At 43.1% G+C, this 25148-nt stretch overlaps 1 protein-coding gene across 1 annotated transcript in view; it reads right to left on the reverse strand.

Moving 5' to 3' along the window:
• The window catches only part of AASDH (aminoadipate-semialdehyde dehydrogenase), a 1090146-nt gene that overhangs the window by 84509 nt on the left and 980489 nt on the right, over positions 1-25148 (reverse strand). Inside the window, exon 13 of the mRNA XM_044062487.1 lies at positions 7023-7145. Within this exon, the coding sequence (XP_043918422.1) occupies positions 7023-7145 (123 nt within the window). The remainder of the gene's footprint in view (positions 1-7022; positions 7146-25148) is intronic.

Below are 25148 nucleotides of genomic sequence, written 5' to 3' on the forward strand. Positions count from 1 at the left end.
TCACCTTACAATGAAGGTCGATGAAGCAAACACATGCTTCCTGAGTCTATCTATCGCCCGAGACTCCTTGTTGGACAGGTGGACAGTCTGGCTTTCTTCTGCCAAGTCTTTTTTGGTTGCAGCCGCCACCACCATGGCATCTACTGGAAGACCTTTAGAACAATGAGGATGTTCAGCAGGGGGAGATAAATTTTTGTCAGGCCTCCAAGGTATAGCTTCCAAAGTGTCAGGAGCCTTTCATGCATGCTGGACGATGAGCTCAGCGGCCGGTGGGGTAACCCCAGAGGTAGAGGGCCAGGCATAAAAGGCCTGCAGGCATACGGATTCCTCTGAGGAAGGGTTGGACGACTTCCAGTCACCCCTCTGTTTTAGGATCTCGAAGACGTCACCAAAGGGCACCTCATCAAAGGGTGACCGTGGGGACTCTTCAATGTCATCAAAGTCCGTATCTTCGGGCAGAGACTCCTCATTGGAGTCCATGTGCTTCCTCTTGCATGAAGCCTTGCAAGGGACTTCCTCAATGGGGAGGTCTGGGGAAGCTTGCAAGGAGGGGACCTCCTGAGGGGGAGAAACCTGAGGCCCTTGTGCCCGGGGTCCGGTAGTTGTGGTTTGCGACAGTAGCAACACAGAGGGGGGCAAGGACTCTGACAGGGATGTTTTGCCAGCAGAGGAAAGTGCCCTCTCCATGGCCTGGAAGGCCAGTCCACCCGAAGAGGGATGAGAGCCCGGAACCGGGGTCACACCCCGCTCTGATGAGCCAACCCCCAGGCCAGGAGTCTCAAGAGGACTGTGGAGCATGAGGAGAGGAGGATTCCTGGAGGATGCCATAGAAAAAATTGGCATTGAACCATGAATGCCTGCCCCCATGGCACAGCCGCTAGCCTGAGAAGGACCACAAGGATGACTCTGGCTCCAAAGTGAGGTCCACTGTTGGTGTTGAAGGAAGGGAAGATACTGTCAAAGGAAGGGGCTTCTATGCTTCCCTGGAAGTCGAAGGAGGAGTGTAAGAAGGAGTCTGTGGAGAAATATGGTCACCTGCAAGAGGGAGTGCAGGTTTAGATGGGTGAGAGAGGCCCCTGGCCACAAGCAACTGATCAACAAGCCGCAACACATCCTGTTCTGACAGGCTCCTGGTCGACCTCATAGAGACACCTGATGGAGATTCTGGCCTGTCTAAAAAGGGGCTGTACTGACTTCCCACAAAAGGATCTAAGGAGGGAGAGTACTTAGTTCTTGCGAGTTCGTGTGGTGCAGAGCCCAGAACCGAGGGTGTCTGCACCAAGGAGAATGGTGCCGAGGGTATCTGCAGTGACAAAGGTGGTGCCATAGGCATTGAGGGTGTCTGCACCACAAATGGCAGTGTGGCAAATGTCTGCACCGATGAATACGGTGCCGTCGAAGAAGGTGTCTGCACTGGTAATGACGGTGCCGAAAGTGACTGCACCAAGCAGCTCAGTGCCGAAGGCATCTGCACCGTAGAGGGCAGTATCCTGGATGTTGATTGCATCGGCAAGGACGGAGAAGAAGGAGTCTGCACCAATGGTGCCGAAGGAGACTGTACCTGTAGAGACGGTGCCAAGAGGGTCTGCACTGATGTAAGAGGTGCCGAAAAAGGCTACGACAAAACTGTTGGAGCCGTAAGTGTCTGCACCGGGAACTCCAGTGGCAGTGGCGATGAAGAAGACATAGCTGGAGTGAGAATAAACTTGGGCAGTGCCGAGGCTGGGACTGAAAGAACCACAGATGGCAGCGCTGGGCCCGAAATTTTGACCTTTTTGTGAGTCGACTCCTTGTGATCTCCAGAGGGAGATGAAGTGAGCGACCTTGAGAAGGAAGAAGAAGAACGCCTCTTACACGGTTTAGAAGGAGGGGGTGAGCCCTCCGACCCAGAGATAGCCTCACAGAAAGGAGTTTTAAGGAGGCCTTTTAGAATAAGTTTATTCTCCCTTTCATTCAGAGTCCTCGTCGAGAAATTTTCTAAAAATCCCACACGGAGGGTCCACTGAAAGGTGGGAAACATTCAGACAATAAACACACAAATCATGTCCAATAGAAAGCGGTAACTTATGTCCGCATTCTGTACGCTGTTTGAAACCAACACTACTTTTCTTATCCGACATTGTGATATCAAGGGAGAAACTATGACACTACTAAAGGTTAAGAAACTACCCAGAAGGGTAATAAAGGGAGAAGAAGAATTACCTCAAAGGTAAGAAAAAGGAAAATACTTTAGGGAGACAGTCTCAACATTGCGATAGGGTAGGAGGATAGAGATAGTGAAGAATTGAAAACTTTCTAAACACTAATAATAGAAAAACTTCAAAAAATTGAACACTTAGCTGAGACAAAAGACTTGACACTGCTGTGCAGCAACATGGCAAACGAGATCTGAGGTAACAGGGAGCAGAGCATTATGGGTAAGATTTTGGCGTAAGAGTTTTTGGCTGATGCGAGCTTGGTATAAGGCCGGCTCGGTTCCAAGGATGGAACTGATAACCCATCAGTAAGGAATTAATGAAGATTAACAACATCAGATGTTTAGTTACTACAATGATGCTGACACAGTGACTTCTAACAGCACATCAGACTTTGAAGCTGAACTGTATCCTACAATACTTTAAAATATTCCCAAATGAAATCATAAGAATACATCTTTTATGGAAAATAACCAATAACCGATAACCCATCAGTAAGGAATTAATGAAGATTAACAACATCAGATGTTTAGTTACTACAATGATGCTGACACAGTGACTTCTGACAGCAAATCAGACTTTGAAGCTGAACTGTATCCAGCAATACTTTAAAATATTCCCAAATGAAAACATAAGAATACATCTTTTATGGAAAATAACCAATGCTGTTGCCTCAGTAGTGAACAGTCAATGACTGATGATTCAGAGGCAGTCCGTTGTGCACCAGGTAGAGGTCATACTTGTTTTGGTTTCCTTAACAAGGAATGAACTGACAAAGAAGTGAATGATATCAATATTAACATGTCCTGATCTAAAAACTCCACCTGTATAGCAAGCACCAAAAACATTTGTCCAGATGGAGTTCATGCAAGGAACCATACATCTAGGCAAAGATAATCTACCTTTATTTAGAATGGTGGCCATTCAAGAAGATGAAGTTAATGTCATGTTTACCAGTGTCTGTCATGTCTATGCACCTGTACAAAAGGCTATTTATTCCTAGTAGTGATGGCCTTCACAGGTGAGTCACTGCTGGATAATGATAGCTTTGTCTGCTTCTTTTTGTTCAAATACGCATCCTCTTTTAGTGGTCTTGGACCCTTTAGGTCTGATAGGTAAATCCAGTGAAAATATTCAAAAGCTTTTCCTTTATCTCAGTTTTCTAGCTCACAATTATTATCTACAAAATAAGATCCTGTAACACTTTCAGCTTTCTGATTACTGTACTTTTAGTAACGCTTATAAAGTGCTGATAACATTCACCATTATGTGAACAGATTAAGCAGAATAAGCCTAAGAATAAAAATCTTTAGATGAACTTTGTCCACTACAATTACAAGATTATTGTGAGGAAGTCAGTACACTCTCATATCTATTATTGTTTTTTTTACATTTATAGCCATGAGATTAGGAACCTATAACTGGCAGATGTAGTACTTGATAACAAGAAATGCAATCAAGTGGTGAGAAAAAAATTGACTAAGCACCTGTCTTTTATAGTTTAATGGATGGCCCACATCAGCCCAAATGAAGAATCTACAATGCTGAGAATCAGAGCTGGAAGCTGGGGAATCTGGTGCCAGGGCAGCATATCCATTACATACTCCCCTGCTGAACATTTAACATGTTTGACAGTTTATAAGTTGCTATTGATTGTTTATTATCTTTCAAACTGTCAACCTATCAATATTTTTTTGCAGTAGAACTGAAGTTTTAAAAGTCAGTGTATCCACTGTTTAACAAATGATGTAAATTGAAATAACTTATTAAAACAGCTTGTAAACTGCCTAAATGTCAAGCTATTTTTCTTTAAAACTAACTACCTTAAAAATAAAAGGCTGAGTTTACAAATGTAATAAGTGATCCCAGTTGTTGAATGACAGCTAGAAAGACTTGTAATTTTTTTATGGTTCAACACCCCTTAAAAGTTTGCACCTGGGCAGGTATCCTAATCACACTATCTTTCCTACATTTCTGCAGAAAAATGGTAGGAATTAAAGCCCATGCATCCAAGTTGTTAATTATTACCAAAGTGACTCTCCTGAATTTAGATCAAAGCATATACTTTTTTCAGCAAATTATCAAAAAATTTTGGAATTCTAATCTACAGACTTGTTCAGATCTTTCATCGTTGAATGGAAAATGATCATTAACTACACCCCGATTAACGGCTGCTCTGAAAACCAAGAAAAGGCACCAAAACAGGGTATCACGTTCTGAACACTTCAAATAAGAATAACAATTCTAGAAAAATCCTCCTAATCCAAGATCTCAGTGAAGAGGTGTTCAGTCTTTTGATGCTTGGAATTCAAGTAGAATTCCCTGAAGGAGTCATTTTGCAGACAACTTTGATGAAAACAATTTAATTCATACAGTAAAGCTTGCACAGGAAAAGACAGCTTTGACTAGAACAGCAAGGCATGCACAAACACTTCTGAAATGTCTCCAAAGGCCAGAGGCAGAGCTCTACACTACATATACAAAGCACATCATTGTGAAGCCAGATTCTCAATACTAAAGACATGACACCACACAGCATGTAAGTTTTTATCTTGGACAGGATGAGGTGTACAGCAATTTCTAAAACATCATCTCCCAACTAAATGAGGTACAACATCATTAGCAGTGAAAAAAAAAAAAAGCTTAGAATGTAAATTTTACCTACAGTCCTATAGATATATATATATATTGAGGGTTTACTATTAAAACATCGAAAATTACAACATAAACCTATCAAAAATGCAGTTTACATGTTCAATGTTCACAATAGTAAACAATATGAAAGATCGGACACCAAACGATTCAAAATCGAATTTGAATCCTGCACTTTGATGCCCTTTCTACAATGTACTGACAGTCATTTTTTTGCAGGGGGGCAAGTCCCCCTGTACCCTCCTGCCACTTCTATATTCCAACTCCGAGATCGCACTACAGTGCAGAAAGGGGTAAATCTCCTGATCCGCACTGTCCCGTGATCTCAATACAAACATCACCCACGTATGCACCACATGCCAGACTACATATACCTGAGAATGTCATGCTCGACTGCATTGGCTAGATTGCTGTTATGCAATCAATTACATTCGACATTCTCAATGTCTATTAATGTTTTTTCTGCATTCAGAGTATCAGACACGTAAGTTTCAACTAAGCCACGCTCATGATACTGATAGTAAAGCTATTTTGAGTGAGAAGCATAGATCCTCTCTCTCCTGGTAAATTCAAATAAGGAGATTGCTATATCCTAAAACATCCTAAAATGACTTCTCATAAATTCCGTTAGGACTAGCAGGACTATCTTGGTGATAATATCTCATCCACTATATGAAAAAAAGCATTTTCTGCACTATGTCTTTAGGAGCTCTAAGAAGCTATGAGATTTAGTAAAGTGAGCAGTTCAAATGATATTTCCTCCTGTGTTCTCAAAGAAATGTACGGTGCACTTGTTCCTAAGCCTTTGAGAAGCATCATACCTAATTAAACAATATTAGCATAGGAAGTACAATACTCCATAAAAACATACCAGAGATTGAGCTAGGAAAGAACAGACATATCTGCCTTACTTCCACCGCTGTCACACATTTTGAAACCCCTTTTACTTGTCATGGGCTGTATGATCTTACCATCTCAGATGTCTCATTTTGATCAAGCAAACAGAAAAATAAATACAGTACAAAAAATAAATACAGTTCCCCTAAACATACTCATGTGCGCGCGCACACGCACACACACACACACACACACACACACACACACACACACACACACACACACACACACACACACACATCTCAACTGCTTCTGATTTTGCTTCATATTTTTGTTGTGTCGCTTGAGGAAAGTTTGATTTTTCTCGTAAACCTCTGAGAAGTATAGTCAGTCAACAAATCCAGACAGTATAATTTCAAACTTTTTACTGTTCTAAAATATTATGAATTAGCATAATATATAAACAATGTCCCCAATTCTGCATCTTTGTACCCCATTACTGTTGGTCCCCACTGTATCCCATTACTGCTAGCTCTGTGCAAAATTCTTTACTAAAGAAATTAAGAACTATGTGTGCTCACTCGCTCTTTCTCTCTCTCTCACACACACACACACCTGTACATGCACAGGTGCATTACTTGCTCTATTTTCCCCCACGCTCACTAAACATTTTTTTAAGGAGCAGTTCTTGTAATTGCTGCTACAGATACTTTTATATGTTTGCTCATTTGTTTTAATTTTCTTTTGATGTACTTTTTTTATTATGCTCACTAAACTGCTACATTTAGCAAGTGAAAACAAGATGATGGCTGTTCCATTTTTTTCTTGGCTTTTTTCTTGATATTCTGCGTTAAGCCAAGGACTTGATATCGGGTTCTTTCATAAGGTAGTGTGTGCAAGTTCTGTTATTTTTTTCTAATTGCTTTTAATACCCCGGAGGAGACGACTAAATAAGGACAAAAGCTACAAAGCAAAAGTCTATTCAATTAGAAAGACTATGAATAACACAAAAGCGTTTGTACAAAGGTATTTACAAATCTCTCTGTTTCAAGACAGCTTTAGAGATTAATTACTCCGGAAAAAATAAAAATCTTTCAGCACAAAGACTCAAAAATGTACAGCTACAAAATATATAAAATAGGATTGTCTTGACCAAAGGAGCTAAAGAGATGCAAATGGTCTGCATCCCTTCAAAACTACTACAGGGTGATGCATCCTTACAAAAAATAAACAACAAAATGAATAGAGGAATGCAAAACTCACATTTCAGCATGTTACACATGGTTCATAGTCTGCAAACCATAAAGACAGGAGACTGAGTAAAATAATTTCACTTACTGGATTCAAAGAAAGCAGAACTCCACCAAGTGTTGCAGCATACAAGAGTCGAGGTGATAAGTTTAAAAATGGAGATGAGAAGAGAGCTCCTCCACAGTTTTGCTTCCAACTGCACTTTTGTTCCTGGTTAGTGAAATAAAAAGTAATATCAGAATAAAAACATAGTCTTGAAATGTTCTAATGCTCTACCTTAAAAAAATGAAAAAAAAAACATTTATATATTTTTTAATGGAGCCTGTCAATGAAAACAGCAGATGACACCATCTCAGACTGGGTTGCCGCCTACCAAACACTTTTCCTAACAGACAGCAAATCAGTGTCTTGGTCAGGAAATTTTGGTTCTGGTGAGTGCTTTTCACAAACTGAGTCATGTCTGTAGTCACAAGTAATTTAAACTACTTCACCTGTATTTTAAGTTTCATTTAAGCTGTTGTCATAAAAGTATATTCTGTTAACTGGCAACTTGGGAGATATGAAACATGGCTATTAGCACAGAATTAGTATAATCTATCCAATGATCTCCATGTCTGAATCTCAAAAGAAGTGCAAAGAGGTGCAAAAACACAAGACTTCACTTTATAATACCAAAATAATGTATCTATCTTCCAGATACTCTTAATATCTTATGTAATAATAGTAAACGGAAGCAGTTTTTTGTTTACGGTAATGTGCTATTGTGGGCACAAACAACTTCAACTTTATCAGAAAGCTTAATCTCAAGATCCTATACACAGTCGGGTACAGTAAATTGGTGTTCTTCTTCTTTCGGCTTTTCCCAGTTAGGGGTCGCCACAGCAGATCACTGTCCGCTCATGATTGGCAGTGGAGTTTTACAGTGTCAAGTTGCCAGCCTGGTGCCCAACCTTCCACAGAAGGCACACACACGCACGCACTCACACCTAGGGCCAATTTAGTGTGTCCAATCCACCTACAGCATGTCTTTGGGATGTAGGAGGAAACTGGAGCACCCGGAGGAAACCCACGCGACCACAGGGAGGACATACAGTAAATTGGTAAAATAGTAAAAATCTGAAGTGGAAATGTAGTTTTAAACTACTTAGTGCAGTATGAGGCTCTTTTTATACTAAACTACTATTACAAGCTGTGGAGATTTTTGCAAGATGTTGAACATGAATGCTAAATTCAGTAAAGTCTTAGTATTCTGCTCCAAGCCACAGAGGGACTGAGCCCTAACTACAACCCAGATGACTGGGCTCAATTACTGGAATAGCTAAATGGAGATGGGAGAGGAGAGAAGGGGCATGTCTGCTTGCATGCCTCTGCTAGGGGAGATGGGAGGGAGCATGTCTAAGAACACCCATTCCATACTAATTCCTCAAAGAAGACCAGAGAACATATGGAAGTATTCATTCTAAGGGATACAAGAACTTCTGTAAGTCTACATTACTTGTGGAAGGAAGTGACAGCCCTGCACTACATTTACTGCACATCCACTCCCCAGCAGCACTAGTCGGGATGTGGAAACAATGGCTGTACTGTGAGATACATGCCAAGTCAAAACTCAAAGAAGGCATAAACACATGTTTACAGTATTTCTGGTATGACTGTAACCACAGAGTAGTGTCTTCTTGTTTGTGTGGTATAAAAAAAGAGTATGTTATGAATGACAAATTATTTTACAAGGGAAAGCTGTGTATGTTTTAGTAAATTTATTTTCATTAGCTCAGTGTTTTTGCACCTGGTAATTCAACATACAGTTCAATTCTCGGCTGAAGCGCATTCTGTGTGGAGTTTCCATGTCTTCCCCACGGTTGAGTGAATTTAAAGACATACAGGTAGGTGCGTGTGTGTTTGGGTGTGCCTTCCTTGAAGGTTGGGTGCCGGGCTGGCAACTCAACACAGTAAAAATTCACTGCCACTCATTAGCAGACTGGAGTTCCGCTGTGGCGACCCCAACCAGGAAACGCCGAAAGAGTTTTAATTCAACACTTACAAGCAAGTTTGCCAATAACCATGATCAAAAAGGTTTGCATATATGTATACAGAAAATGAGAGAGCAAGAGTGACAGACAGATACCCATACGGACGGATTCTATAATACTCTAGAATTTTCATCCAAAAGTCATATATCAACAAGCAAGAAATTTTACAGTAAAAGTCAATCTCAGAAGTACCATGGTATGGATGGTCTCTTGAACCCTCACTTATTTAGATATAAATTCATATTTCTTATATTACAGAAAAAGCAGAGGCAATTTACTGCTAATATGTACCACCTTTAAATATGATTACCAGCGAAACATCTCACTTAGTCTGTTATTTTGCACCAGTCAGTTTAATCTCAAGCCACACTTGATTCTTGCATAGGTTCATAGGCTGGGACTAGGCTATCGGCCCTAGGGCCTATACAAACCTAACCATAACAATTCCCTGGCTATTTCTTCCCACAGTATTTACTTCCCTGGACCCCTGTATAGCAGGGCAACTGACGTGATCCCCGGGGTGAATTTCCTATCTCCCATCCAATCATCAAGGTTCCTTTTGAAGAGGGCCAAAGAGGCGCTCTGCTTGACAGGTATGGGCAGTCTATTCCAGAGTCTAGGGAGTCTATGGGTCAGGAAACTACCCCTCCAGCATGTTTTGTTCATTGTGATGACAAGGTTTAGATCCCTGGAGCATGTGGCTCTGAGGGATTGGGATTTCTTTAAATGTAGCATGTCCAACAACTCTGGGTTTGACATAGCCTTGTATGTTAAGGAGAAATCGTCTCTGAGTAGACGATATGCCAACAGAGTACAGGTGGAGTTTTTTTTAGACGGTCAGCATAGGGCATCTGCTTTAGGCCTGTGATTCTTTTAGTGAGGTATTTCTGCAGCCTTTCCATTTGTTGGCAGATGTCTTGAAAGGTACATACCAAATGGGGTGTTGTATTCTATAATGGGTCTAATGGGGGATGAGTACAGTGGGACAATGACCTCCTTTTTTCTGGATGAAAAGCCCTTAGTGATGAAGTGTGCCACATTGAAGGATTTCCTGACTGTTGTGGCGATGTGGTTATCGAAGGTGAGACCACTGTCCAGCTGTGTCCCTAAGTCTCTTATCACATTTTCGGTGTTTAGTGTACTGCCACCTATGTGGTAATTCACGGGTACATGTTTTTTCCCCAAAGGGGAAGACTATACATTTCTTGGCATTGAGTTTGAGCCCATGGCTCTGGCACCAAGCATCTGTTTCTGTACGGCCCTTTTGTAGAATATCCACATCATTTGGGGATTCAATAATGGCTCCCAGTTTGCAGTCATCTGTGAACTTTGTTAGCCAGATTCCCTTAGTGTTGGCCTGCACTTCAGAGAAGTAGAATCCAAACAAGAGCGGTCCCAGGACTGAACCCTGAGGTACTCCACTTGTCACTTGTTTGGAGCTGGATTTAGAGTCGGCTACTTTTACAGTGTGGGTTCTGTCAGTAAGCCAATTTGCAACCCACTGAGTGTGGTAGGGATTAATGCCCAGCTTAGTAAGTTTATCTATGATTCCAGAGTGGGGGATGGTATCGAAAGCCTTGGCGAGGTCCAGATCGGCTGTGTGGACCACCTTACCATTGTCCATGGCTCTGGAGACTGATTCAAAGAAGTCAATCAGGTTTAGGAGACAAGAACGGCCCTTCACGAACCAAAACTGTGTGGGGTCCAGTGTTTGAAGGTTGCCAATGTCTTTGTTTATAAGTTCCATGATAATAAGTTCCATGGCCTTGCAGATCAGGCTCATCAGACTGATTGGGCAGTAGTTCTCAGGATCCAAGGTGGATCCCCCCTTGTGAAGTGGGATAACTGTAGCTGTGTGCCACTCAGTGGGCATGAAGCCTGAGGTGAGGCTATGATTAAACATGACACTTAGGTGAGGTGCCAGTTCATTTTGTAGTACATGTAGTACATAGCCTGGGATGTCATCTGGTCCCATGGAAGCTGTATTCTTAGCTTTGGAGAGTGCGTTTTTACCTTTGTGGCCATTATTACCGGAATTTGGTATTGAGATGGACCCTTTAGGGGTGAGGAGGGGGGTGAAGTTTGCACTGAATCAATCTGCCAGGATACTGGCAATATCCTTGGGATCAGTATATTTAATGACATTCTGCTGTAGCTTAGAGCAGATCTGAGCATTGCTATTTAGATTCTTGACATAGCTATAGAATGCCTTGTGGTTGTCTGAAATCTTTGGCAATTTTATTTTCGTAACTAGCTTTGGAGGATTTTATGAGGGATCTCAGCTTCTTACTGAGGCTGGTAAGGGAGTTTTTTTGCATCCTGGTATTTTCCTCTTTTCTGCAACAGTTTTGTCCTTTTGTTGTAAAGTTTGTTTATGGCAAGGGACCACCAAGATTGGCTTCCTTTTTTTTTTTTTTTGGAGGAGATCGTCTTGGTTCTATTGGGGATGGCACAATTCATGCACAAGTGGATGGTGGATGTGCTCATACAGTGCCTTAGTGTAGGATTCAGCAGTCGAACATTCAGTCTGTTATTTGTAGAAGACTGAAATTGACTGATACTATAGATAATATAGCTCCAACTTCAGCAAAATACCAACTACTGACTATAAAGTATCACCACTGTACCCAAGGTAACAATGAAACTTCACTATCATATTGAAAATTTAATGTAACAATACATTTCTGTGAGAAAGGATATTAACTCGGCACAGCTTCTCGTGGGTCCTGCAGAGTGACTTAAGCAGCAGAGAGCGAAAGAGTGACTCCTTCTTGATATAAGTATACTTTTTGTGGCTTTTCAAGTGTTTACAGTCTAGCGACTGCTTTTCTACCGGTTTGCTACAAGTTTCTACTGCATTTAACTGTTATTTTGTGTTTTTGCACTTTAAAGTTTCTTTTGTTGCAAATTGTAACTGTTTAGGCTACACACTCAAGTGTGATAGCCGTTTAAAGCATTTAATAGCATTTACTGCCTGTTTTTCTGCACTGTTCTGAAAAAAAAAAAAAAAAAAAAAAAAAAATTCTCTCGTTTCCCACCTTACTGAGCTAGAATAGTCCAGTATCAGAGCTTGCTGATCCCTGGGCTTTGTTTTGGTTCCTGTAACTGTTCCATAGCCTTATTTGGCAAGGAGGAAGCTTCTTTGTTCACCAGTGGGAGTGGGGAGCACTGAGCAGCCTATTTGTCCATTTTGGAGTGGTATCAGCCAGAAACTAGTAGTCGATTGGCCATTTTGGGTCAATTCCCAGCTCTTTTCAACCCCCTGCTATAAGTTGCCACAGGAGCACACAACAGCAGCGGCGGTTAATTAAGGTTAAACTATTCAGGCTACCTAAAGTCCACTCTTCATTTTTTCCCTTAGAACAGCTCTTCTTGAACTCTACTTCTAATCTAACCAGCCTATTCTCTATCTGAAAAGTTCAGCTCTACTTGATTCCTAAGTAGACTATTCTCTATCTAGAAAGCTTAGCACTTGCTCCTAAAGTACTTTTTAATCTGATATAGCACTTTTTTATTATACATAGAACCCCACCAGCCTAAAACCCCTTTTTCGATCACCCACATCCCTCGAAGTCTTTTCAAACTCAATTACATAAAGTTTTTGTTTTTTCCTTCTAGCATGTCGAGGGGTCAGTTGCTAGCGTCCTCTCCTGCTCAGCTGGTGAATCTGGGAATATTGAAGCAATGTTACAATTGCCTCATGTACACAGACAACCCTCTCCTTCTCCCACAAAACACAAATACATGTGAGAGATGCAACTATATAGCTAAACTGGAGGCTGAGCTCTCTCAATATAGGACTGGCAAGACCAGACAGGAGGAGAAGGTAACCACACACACACCACAAACCCAGTCTCACATAGTACTATCACAACTTCAAATCATACACATAAACACACAAAGACATACTCGGAGGCTCTGATCAAAAATCTACCAAAACAGCAGAGGCCACCAAAGCAGACACCCAAACAACTGCCACCTCAGGACACAACACATGCAACACATAGACTACAAAGTCAGTGTGCCAAACAGTCACAGCCCTTAAGGCCAAACACAATGCCAGACACACTCGTCATAGGTGACTCCATAGTCAGACACACTGACATCCCACTCACCAGATTGAGTAAGGAGAAGGTCACAGTAAGCTGCCTGTCGGGCGCTAGAATCCGCCACATAACGCAAGCACTCAGGTCACTCAACAGCAAGTACAAGTATGACTCAGTCATTGTCCATGCTGGTGTGAATGACCTGAGACGCACTCCCTGGACTACATGAAAAGAGACATAGAGGAGCTCTATGATTATGTAGCCCAGGCAGGTATGACCCTGATCTTGAGCAGTATCCTACCTTCACCAAGAATGATGCCACAATACAGAGACAAGATGATCAGCTTTAATAACTGGCTTAATCTCTGGTGTCATTCAAAGGGGATCCAATGTCTGTCTGCCTGGGATGACATGCTGGACAAGCCACGCTGCTTCGCAAGGGACGGCTTGCACCTGTCACCCCTAGGCTTCCGGATATTGGCAAAGGCTCTTGCCACCCCCATAGTGCCTTTTTTAGGCAAGGCTCAAATTCTAAACCTACCACCCTAGAACACAAAAAAGAAAAAAAACTAAGGGTAATGCTGCTCAATGCCAGAAGTCTCAACCTCAAGATGCACGCACTCGAAGCCCTTCTCAGTATGGAGAACATCGATGTCTGTGCTGTGACTGAAACCTGGTTTAAGGCTCCTGAGAGCACCCCGGCACTATCAGGTTTTACCTCATATCATGCGTTCCGGCCCCAAAATCCGGACCACACCAAGAAAGGAGGGGGGGTATCCATATTCATCAAGGATACCCACACCTCCAGGTTGGTGGCAACGCACGAGGCATCTGAGACCATCCAGGTGCAATTAACTGTAGGCAAGACTGCTCTGCAATTTGTAGCATGTTACAGGCCACCCTCTCAAACTCAGGAATCTCACACAGCTTTCCTGAAAACACTGGAGGGGATAAATGTATCTTCAAACACCATCATATTAGGTGATTTCAACTATCCGAATATAGACTGGGATCATTACTCAAGCCCCAACACTCTAGCCCAAAGGTTCCTAGAGTTCATAAACTCTAATGCCATGGAACAACTAGTCACCATCCCCACAAGAGGAGAAAACATACTAGATCTCATCATCACGAACATGGGGACACAATGTTCAACACCGGAAGTATACCCCTCATTGGTGAGATCAGATCATAAACTAATCTCACTGGAAGTCCACATCCCGCCCCCACCCCAGATAAAAAAGACCACAGTGAAGAACTTCTCAAAAGCCGACTTCACACTTCTTAAGACTGGTGTGGTTTCCTTCAAGGCCCCCGAGCCAGCGGAAACCATTACCCAAGCCGCTGAATCACTTACAAATGCCTTCTACCAGCACCTCCAGGACTGCATGGATCAGGCAATCCCAAACAAAACAAAGACTCTTTGCACCAAAGGCAAGCGCCCAGTCTGGTGGACCCCAGCCATAAACAAGCTCTACAATAAAAGGAGAAAGCTACTACAAGATAGAGCAAAATCCTTAAAAGGGAAGACACCCTTGATCATTATAAGTAAAAAACTACGATCACTCATAAAATCATCCAAGGCAAATTTTGAGAGAAAAGTCGCTAAGGACTCAAAAGACAATCATAAGGCCTTTTTAGCTATGTTAGAAACCTGGGAGGAAACTCCCAGATATGCTCAGAATTAGTTCAAAATGATGTAAAATCACTGAACCAACAGACATTGCCAACATACTGGCTGACAGGTTCAGTGCAAATTCCCAAAAGGAGAGATATCTATACCAGCGGATTGTAGCCCCCAAACATCTCAAATGCTCAGGTGAAAACTGCTCTCCAAGGCAAAAACACAGCATCTATGGGACCAGATGGTGTCCCCGGTTGTGTGCTCCACAAACTCAATGAGGAATTAAACCCGCAGTTAGGCAGCTGTTTAATCTTAGCCTCACCTCAGGATACGCACTCCAAGGAGTGGCGACGGCAACTGTGGTCCCACTTCACAAAGGCGGTGCCTCCAGTGACCCTGGAAATTACCGCCCCATCAGCTTAACAAGCCTGGTCTGCAAAGCTATGGAGAGGATCATAATGGAACTCATAAATAAAGACATAGGGGCTTACAGACATTGGATCCAACCCAGTTTGGCTTTGTCAAGGGCAGATCATGCCTTTTAAACTTGGTTGACTTTTTGAAACAGTCACCAAGGCCATTGATGAGGGCAAGGCAGTCCACACAGCCTACCTTGACCTTGCAAAAGCTTTCGACACAATACCCCACTCGGGTATCATTGAAAAACTCACCAGCTTAAATGTAAACCCATACGTCACAAGATGGATTGCAAACTGGCTAAGTGACAGAACCCACAGGGTCAGAGTTGCTGGCGCCATGTCAGACTCAAGCCGGTCACAAGTGGTGTCCCACAGGGCTCAGTCCTGGGCCCCCTCTTGTTCGGCATCTACTTTTCAGAAGTACAGGCAAACACAGGAGGATTATGGCTGACAAAGTTTGCAGATGACTGCAAACTGGGCGCCATAGTTGAAAACACATCAGACACAGATATCCTTCAGAAGGGTCTCATAGAAACGGATAACTGGTGCCAGAGCCATGGCCTAAAGTTAAACGCCAAAAAATGCATAGTCATACCCTTCGGGAAAAACAATGTTACCCCTAGCTACCATATAGGTGGCAATCCACTAAGCACAGAAGAGGTTATCAGGGATCTGGGGACCCAGGTTGACAGTAACCTTTCGTTTGACACTCACGTTGCCAAAGTAGTTAGGAAGACCTTCTACATTGCCCACCTGATCATGAAGGGATTCACATCTAGATCAAGGGAGGTCACTGTTCCCCAATACTCATCACTCATCAGACCAATGATTGAGTACAATGCCCCATTCGGAATGTATCTTACCCGACACCTGCAGCAATTGGAAAGGCCCCAAAGTTCCTCACCAAAAGGATAAAGGGTCTCAAAAATATGTCTTATGCTACCCGACTGAAGGAACTCCAGCTCTATTCAGTCGCATACCGTCTGCTCAGAGGTGACCTGTGCCTGACATACAAGGCCATGTCCAACCCGGAATTAATGAACATGCTCCACCTCAAAAAATCTAAATCCATCAGAACTACAAGAGCAAGAGACTTAAACCTTAACACGGATATAAATAGGACGTGCTGGAGGGACAGATTCATCACCCAGAGACTCCCTATGCTGTGGAACAAAATCCCGGTACATGTAAGGCAGAGCACCTCGCTGGCTTTGTTCAAGAGAAATCTTGACCAATGGATGGGAGATTGCAGGTTTACCCTGGGGATCACCTCAGTGTCACTGCTGGACAGAGGCACGGCAAAATAATGGGCATAGTATCCTTCAAACTTAAGGGGTGGTGAAAGCCACAAAACTTTGGGCTAGGCTTATAAATGCCCTAGGGCAGATAGCCTAGTATGAACCTATGAACCTATAAAACCCAAGTCTATCAGTGAACATTTGCTAAACATGAGAAGTCCTTATAATGGCAGATCTGTAAGAAGGAAACACTCCCCAATATTGCCTTTTGAAATGGCAGCTAGGTCTTAGGTTCATAGACTAGTAGACTGATTGTTTTGTGGGAATCATGCTGATTATCCTGGGTTTGCAATGAAATGCATATAACTAGTAAGAACTACAGACAATATTGGGTGATGATCACTGGCTTATTTGGCTTGAAATTCCTTGCCCACCAATAACCAGACTCTACTCACTCGGTCCTTTTATGGAGCTGCTTTGCTCTCAGACTACTCTGACACCACTCAATGCAGTTGTTTACACACTTCATATCTCCCCGTACACATAACATACCCTTTTCAATAGCCTGTTATTCTACTTTACCTTTATGGGACCATACCATCTTACATGCATTTATCAGTTATTCCCACTTGCCTGCGTACGCACTTCACTATGAAAAATACCTACTTATGCTTCTATCAGCCACACAGTTTCTATTTTGTATCTCCATAGAATCTCTCGTACACTTTTTAAACATATTTCTCTTGTTTGTTCCCACCATTAACATTCCATGCACTTCTAGGATAGCTTTCATCTTGCCTGCTCAATGTACACCCCCTACTTACTGTTAATGAAATGAGCCTCTACTTGTTCATACTGTCCAAGTTACTCCTCCCTGTCTTTTTCTTATGCTGTCCCTCTATGACAGTCCTTATTTTCACTGATCTCAATTAACTTGCTCAATTATAATACAAAGGACTTCACATAAGCAGCTCACATTTTGGTTACTTAACAAATATTTTTACAACCTGACAGGAAGACATATTTCACTACAAGATTTGTTCAGTTTGTACACAAAATTACAAAAGTCTTCAAAAGCCATTAGCATATAACTCTGTCTTGCAAACTTTTTTTTCACCAGATCAGACTAAATTTATTTATAGAAACTCCCCAAATATGGCTGACACATCAGTCCACTCGGGCATCTGCCACTTGATGACAGCAGCAGCAAGTGGGATCCACTGCTTTCTTCAGGTTGCTCAGCTCATTGTGATTGTATTTTGATGCTTTCCCCACCCTATCAAATAATCTTCATTTTCAAGTACCAAAGGGATACATTACTGGCTTCCCAATGAAAAAAGTACAGTTGTGTACATTTACCATAAATATAGATGTTCGAGTGTATTCACTGTTGTAGTCTTGACTTACGGGATTTCCTACTTTGGAAGACCTTGGTCAGTCCGACTACCAGAGTAAAAAATTCCCTCCATCTAAGGCTGACAGATGCTCTACCCCGATGGCAGTATATTTAGGCCTAAGGGGAGCCAGCTGACACCATGACATCAGTTTTTCTTAACCCTAGAAGGTAAGAGCCCCATAGGTAACCCTTAACTGAAGGTTACAAAAAGAGAAAATGGTATACGAAGGAGTTTTTCTTACTTTGTATTAACTCTGAGAAAGGCTTGTTTGCTGAGGTGCTAGAGTTTTATATATTAAATACGTTTCTGGTGAGCAATTTTGCAGTTTGTGTTTTTCACTAGCTATATTGTTGTTTGCAATATTTCTACTTTTCTCTGGTTGTTATATGAAGGGTCCCCCTGCATAAGGGTCCTCTGGCAGGGGAGGACAGGGAAGTAAGTTGTTATTGTAAGGAGAATAAGGGGGGTGGAGGGAGGGAAGAGAGACTGGAACAGTGAATACACTAGAACATCTACATTTATGGCAAGTGTACACAACTGTACTATGTTCTTCATGTTTCACTGTTGCAGTCCTGACTTCTGGGATGCTTCCCAAAGCTATGAAGAGAGTGGAAGAAGTATTAAGGAGAGGATGCCCTGCAAAATGGCAGTGGCAAACCCTGCTCTGGACCTGAAGAAGGCTGACAGGTGGTAGTGTTTGGTAAAGGTATGCACAGATGACCATATAGCTGCTTTCAAAATGTCTTTGGTAGGTTCTCCCTTTAGAAAAGCTGTGGCGGTAGAAGTGGCCCTAGTAGTGTGTCCTAAAAATGCAGGGGCTTTTTGCCATGGTAAGAGTAACAAAAGGAAATGCAGTGGGAGATCCACTTGGAGATAGTCTGTTTGGAGACTCGTTTACCTTCTGATCACAAAGCAAAGGAGACAAACAGTTGTTCTGTTTTTCTGACACCTTTAGTTCTGCCAAGGTAGTAGCAAAGTTGTCTGTGCATATCTAATGAATGAAGGATTCTTTCCTCCTGGTTCTGTGGCTTAGGGAAGAAAGTAGGCAGGTGTATGGCCTGGTTCACATAAGTGTCTGTGAACATCTAGGGCATAAAGGAAGAATTACTTCTAAGTGATACTCTTGTCAGAGTGGAAAATAAGAAATGGTTCCACTGCCATGAGGGCTTGCAACTCAGAGACCCTTTTAGCTGAGGTGATGGTCAGTAAGAGGGCAATCTTCTATGTCAAGAATTTTATTTCAGTGGAAGCAGCTGGTTCAAAGAGGGGTGAGGTCAATTTTTCTAGAACAAAGTGAAGGTCTCAAAGAGGGGTAGACAGTCTGCTGGGAGGTCTGACATGAAGCACTCCCCTAAGGAATTGTTTCATTAGGGGGTGGGAGGGAGAAGACAGGTGTAAGATTAGGAATGTGGGCTGAAATGGCAGAGGCATGTATCTTAATGGATGAAAAGGACAGGCATCTGTCCACCAAGATAGCCAAGTAGTCTATGATGGCTAAAAGGTTGGTTGAGGAAGGGTTGAGGGCTTTCTCCTGACACCAAACGGAGAATCTTTTCCACTTGACAAAGTAGTTTTTTCCTAGTACAAGATGATCTAGACTCTGTGTATATTAAGCACCTGGCTACTCAGTGTGAACTCAGGGTATAAGTTTGTTGAATTATCCAGGCTGAGAGTTTCAGAGTCTGCAGCTTGGGGTGCGGGAGTTTCCCCTTTGCCTGAGTTAGCAGATCTACTCTCTGGGGTAGCTGTCAATGTTTTTCTTTGGTCAAAGTCATTAGCAGAGGGTACAAATGCTGCCTGGGCCAGTCTGGGGTTATCAGGACGACCCTCTGTTTTTTTCCTTGATTTTTAGGAGGACTATTGGAAGGAGAGGCAGGGGAGTGAATGCAAAGACAGATAGTTGGTTCCAGGGGAATGAGAAGGCATCTGTCCTCTAGGTTGTGTGAAGTTTGTTCCTGGACCAGAATCTTTTTAGCTGAGCATTTTTGTCAGTGGCAAAGAGGTCTATTTGAGGGATCCTCATTTCTGGGCTATACTGAGAAAAGTTTCCCAGTGCAGCTGCCACTCATGGGGATCCATCAAGTGTCTGCTGAGGCAGTCTGCTAAAGTGCTCTGAGCCCCAGGAAGATACTGAGCCATCAGGTGCAACCCCATAGTATCTGCTGCCTCCCAGATCTGCATTGCCAAACAGCAAAGAGGGTAGGGAGAGGGTGCCCCTTGTTTGTTTAGGTACCACATGACTGTTGTGTTGTCTGTTTTCATAAGTAAGACCTTTGGTTTCCAGTGACCTTGGAAGACCAACAAGACCTTCTGTACTGCTATTGGTTCCTTCCAGTTTGTGCCTGAACTATTCTTCCCATTTACCCTGACAGGGGGTGCTGGAAATGGGCTCCCCAGGTTGTGTCTAATGCATCTGTGGTTAAGGTTTGGTCCTGATGGAAGAACCTGAAGCAGGGAATTAACTGAATTTCTATTTCCAGGGACTGTGAATGATGGCACTAGATATTCTTCAGATACCACTGAAGTTTACTCATATGAAGCCTGGCTAGAGGGGTCATTAGTATGCAAGATGCCATACAGCTCAGTGCTCTGAGGAATTCCCTGACTAAAAGGCACTGTCTCTGCATAATGGCCTGGAAGTATTGGGTTAGAAAGGCAGCCTTGTTTGGAGGAAGGAATCCAGCAGAGCCCCAAGGAAAACTATCCTGGTGGTAGGTTTTGTGTTGGGATTTCTTGAAGTTTATGGAGAACACTAGGGAAGAGAGTATGGCCTGGGTAAAAGCAAGATTCTTGAGGAGCTTTGACTGACTTGTGGCTTTTATGAGTCTGTCATCCAGGTAAGGGAAATTTTGATGCATCTCATTCTGTAGAAGGCAATCACAGGGGCCAAACCTTTTGTGAAAAGCCTGGGAGCAGTAGACAAGTCAAAGGGAAGAGCAGAGAGCTGAAAGTGATTCATATCTGCTCTGAACTGTACAAAACGTCTGCAGGATTCCTATATAGGAATGTGTAGGTAGGCATCTTTCAGGTCCACAGTAACCATTAGAGTCTGAGGGGTGAGCACGGAGAGCAGCATATAAAGAGTAAGCATTCTGAATCACAGTGAAAAACTTCTCTAAAGCAAATTTCACACTCCTCAAAACCGAGGTGGAATCCTTCAAAAACCCCGGGCCTGTGGAAAATACGGCCCGGACCGCACAATCCTTTATAAACGCATTCTATGAACACCTTCAGGAATGCATGGATCATGCAATCCCAAATAAAACCAAGACCCAATCCACCAAAGGCAGACGTCCTGTCTGGTGGACCCCAGCCATAAACAAACTATACAATAGAAGGAGGAAGCTATTACATGATAGAGCAAAATCCCAAAAAGGGAAGGCATCTCTGATCAGTGTTAGCAAAAAACTACGGACACTCATAAAATCGTCTAAGGCCAGCTTCGAGAGAAAAATTGCACAGGACACTAAGAATAATCACAAGGCTTTCTTTAGTTATGTTAGGAACCTGGGTGGGAATTCCCAGATAGGCTCAGAATTAGTCCAAAATGACAAAAAATACACCGAACCCACAGACATTGCCAACATCCTAGCTGACAGGTTCAGCGCAAACTTCTCCCTCCCACCAAAAGGGCAAATATCTATCCCAGCAGAGTGCTGCCCCTGACATCTCAGATGCTCAGGTAAGAGCCGCCTCTCCAAAGCAAAAACACAGCATCAATGGGACCAGATGGTGTCCCGGCTGCCTACATGAACTCCAAGAAGAGCTAAACCCAAACATAAAACTATTGTTCAATCTCAGCCTTACCACAGGATATGTACCCAAAGAGTGGCGTACAGCAACAGTGGTCCCTCTCCACAAAGGTGGTGAATCAACGGATCCTGGAAACTATCGCCCCATAAGCCTGACTAGCTTGGTCTGCAAAGCTATGGAAAGGATCATCATGGAACTCATAAAAAAAGATATTGGGGACCTACAGACACTGGATCCTACCCAGTTAGGCTTTCTTAAGGGCAGATCCTGCCTCTTAAACCTGGTCGATTTCTTTGAAACAGTCACCAAGGCCATTGACGAGGGGAAGGTGGTCCATACAGCCTACCTGGACCTCGCAAAAGCCTTCGATACAATACCCCACTCTGGCATTATAGATAAGCTCACCAGCTTAAATATAAACCCCTATGTCACTAGATAGGTTGCAAACTGGCTCAAGGACAGAACCCACATGGTTAGAATTGCTGGAGCCATGTCAGACTCCAAACCAGTTACAAGTGGCGTCCCACAAGGCTCAGTCCTGGGACCTCTCCTGTTCGGTATATATTTCTCGGAGGTACAGGCCAACACGGAAGGACTGTGGCTGACCAAGTTCGCAGATGACTGCAAACTGGGTGCTATAATCGACTCTCCAGCCGACACAAGCATCCTCCAAAAGGGCCTCATAGAAACAGACAACTGGTGCCAGAGCCATGGCCTCAAGCTAAACGCCAAAAAGTGTATAGTCATCCCCTTTGGCAAAAACAAAGTGCCCACAAATTACCACATAGGTGGTAATCCATTAAGTACAGAAGAAGTAATTAGGGACCAGGGGACCCAAGTTGATAGCAATCTCTCATCTGACAACCACATGGCCAAAGTGGTTAGAAAAACATTTTATATAGCCCACCTAATCATGAAGGGATTCACATCTAGATCAGGGGAGGTCATCGTGCCTCTTTACTCATCCCTCATCAGGCCCATAATTGAGTACAATGCCCCTTTTGGGATGTACCTTACCAGACACCTGCAGCAACTGGAAAGACCCCAAAAGTACCTCACCAAGAGGATCAAAGGGTTCAAACAGATGCCATATGCTGCCCGGTTAAAGAAACTCCAGCTCTACTCAGTGGCATACCGCCTGCTCAGAGGCAATCTGTGCCTGACGTATAAAGCCATGTCCAACCCGGAATTAATGGACATGCTGCACCTCAGAAAATCCAAATCCCATCGAGCTACACGCTCGAGAGACTTGACATGCTGGAGGGACAGATTCATAACCCAGAGGCTCCCTTCACTCTGGAATAAAATCCCAGTCCAGGTTAGGCAGAGTCCCTCATTGACTCTCTTCAAGAGGAATTTTGATGAGTGGATGGGGGATCGTAGGTTTACCCCGGGTATCACTTCTGTGTCACTGTTAGACAGAGGCACAGTATACTAACCTCGAAAAAGGGCATAGCAAAATTAATTTAAAATGGGTGGTGAAAGCCAAACACACTCTGGCTAGGCTTATAAATGCCCTAGGGCAGATAGCCTAGTATGAACCTATGAACCTATGGAAATAAGAGACACTGACTGAGGATGGACAGATCCAGGATAGGGTGCCAGGAGCCTTCTTTCCTGGAGACCAGGAACAGCTTGGAATAAAACCCTTTTCCTCCCTGGTGGCTTGGTACTGGTGCCACAGAGCCCTGTGTGCACAGCTTTTGGATCTAAGAAATGGCCTCTGCTCTTTGGTTTTGTGGTACATCAGGGAGGCCTGAGAATCTTAACGGTTCTTTGAAATTGAGCCTGTAGCCATGTGAGATAACTTCCAGCACCCACTTGTCAGAGGTGATAAGGGCCCAGTTCTCCTTCAAGAGAGGAAAGTCTTCCTCCTAGTCTTCCCTCTACCTTTTTTTGGGGTTGGGGTGGGAGGGTGGTGGGGAATAGGGTGATTGAGGGCTGAGTCATTGCTGATCTCTGCTAGGGCCCTGTGACCTAAAACTCCCCAGCCTGGGTTTTCCTGATGAGCACTGACTTGCCCTTACCCATCCCATGGTTGATAATTATATATTACCACTAATGAGAGGGGACTCATGTATGGGATAAAACATTTAGGAACTGCAATTGTCCATTAGTACTACAGGGGCAGCGTCTGAGTTAATTTTCTATTTAAACAAGCCAAAAACTCAGAAAATCAAGTAAAAAATCCCAGAGGCAGTCAATGAATGTAAAAACAGCTTGAAGAACGACTGTAGACTGTATACAAGTACTGAAAAGGTGCAAGCACCACTTTAATACATAAAACAATAAAAACTGGTTAGCGCTTTCATTTCTCAATGTGTAAAACTTCATCAGACAAAGTTCACAAATATCACTTCCTTTATGCTTTACCATCCATTCTCATTGGTTGCCACACATTGATGCTGAATTTAAAATAACTCACACATTAACTAATCGAGTGCTGTAAGGGAACCGCTACACAATGAATCTATGCACTTGCTTAACATTAAAGAAACAGACACGAGTTGCTAAAATGTTGCATGCACTAATGCGTAATTAAATTACTCTTTAAAAACAAGCTGTATAAGCAAAAATGAGAAGTTATGTACCTACCATAACGTTCCATGTTAGTTGTCTTCTTCTCACCTTCTTTCTTGCTGGATGGGTTCGGAGCCGATCCTCGGCTCCGACTCGGCCAATACTAAAGCTCGAGAGCTATTTTTACCGGCTTGAGGCTCCCCTATATCCCACGATGCTAGGCGGTAAATACCCAGATCTCATTTGATAGCTAAAAGTATAGCAGTGCTGGTCTCCTAGAGACAGAGAAAAATGAAATCCACCGCTATAGAAACTACCTGTAGAACTATCAATCAGGGGCAATAGAGGTGGTTGACACTGTGGAAGATAAAAGATCCCAAGGATCCTCTCGGTCTGTCCAGGCTAGGGGGATGGAGGGTGGGACGCAAGAAAGAAGGCGAGAAGAAGACAACTAACATGGAACATTATGGTAGGTACATAACTTCTCAATGTTAAGTTGTCAATCTCGCCTTCATTCTTGCTGGATGGGACCGTGTCCCTAGCACCCTTATCTGGGGTGGCTCATCGGAACAGACTCTTGAGGACGGTGGAACCAAAGTTAGCCCGGTTTCTGGAGGCCATAACCAATTTATAATGTGAGATAAAGGTATGAGGAGAAGCCCATGTAGCTGCTTGACAGATGGAATCTATGGGCAGTCTGTCTTGAAAGGCTACTGACGTAGCCAACGCCCTGGTTGAATGAGCTCCAGGTCGTGATGGTAGCTTTTGGTGTCTGAGTTCATAAATGAAGGAAATTACAGAGGCCAGCCATCTCGAAAGGGACACTTTGGAAACTGGAAGGCCCATCTTCCCTTCCGCATAAGACAGGAATAGCAGGTTAGATGTCCTAAACTGTTTAGTCCTAGCCAAATAATAACGAAGCTTGCGATGAACATCTAGGAAATGTAACTTTTGTTCTGCCTTGTTGGAATAATTAGGGAAGAAAACTGGAAGGTCGATTGTCTGATTCAGATTCGCCTCAGAAGAAACCTTGGGTAAAAAGGAAGGGTTGGTCCGAAGGGACACCCTGTTTTTGTGGAAAACTAAGTATGGAGGACGACTGCAAAGAGCATGAAGTTCAGATACCCATCTAGCTGATGTTATGGCTACTAGAAAAAGGGTTTTCCATGAAAGCAATTTCAGAGAG

This window comes from Protopterus annectens, chromosome 2.part1, assembly GCF_019279795.1.
Source record: "Protopterus annectens isolate FY-2018-M chromosome 2.part1, PAN1.0, whole genome shotgun sequence".
NCBI classification, from domain to species: domain Eukaryota; kingdom Metazoa; phylum Chordata; order Ceratodontiformes; family Protopteridae; genus Protopterus; species Protopterus annectens.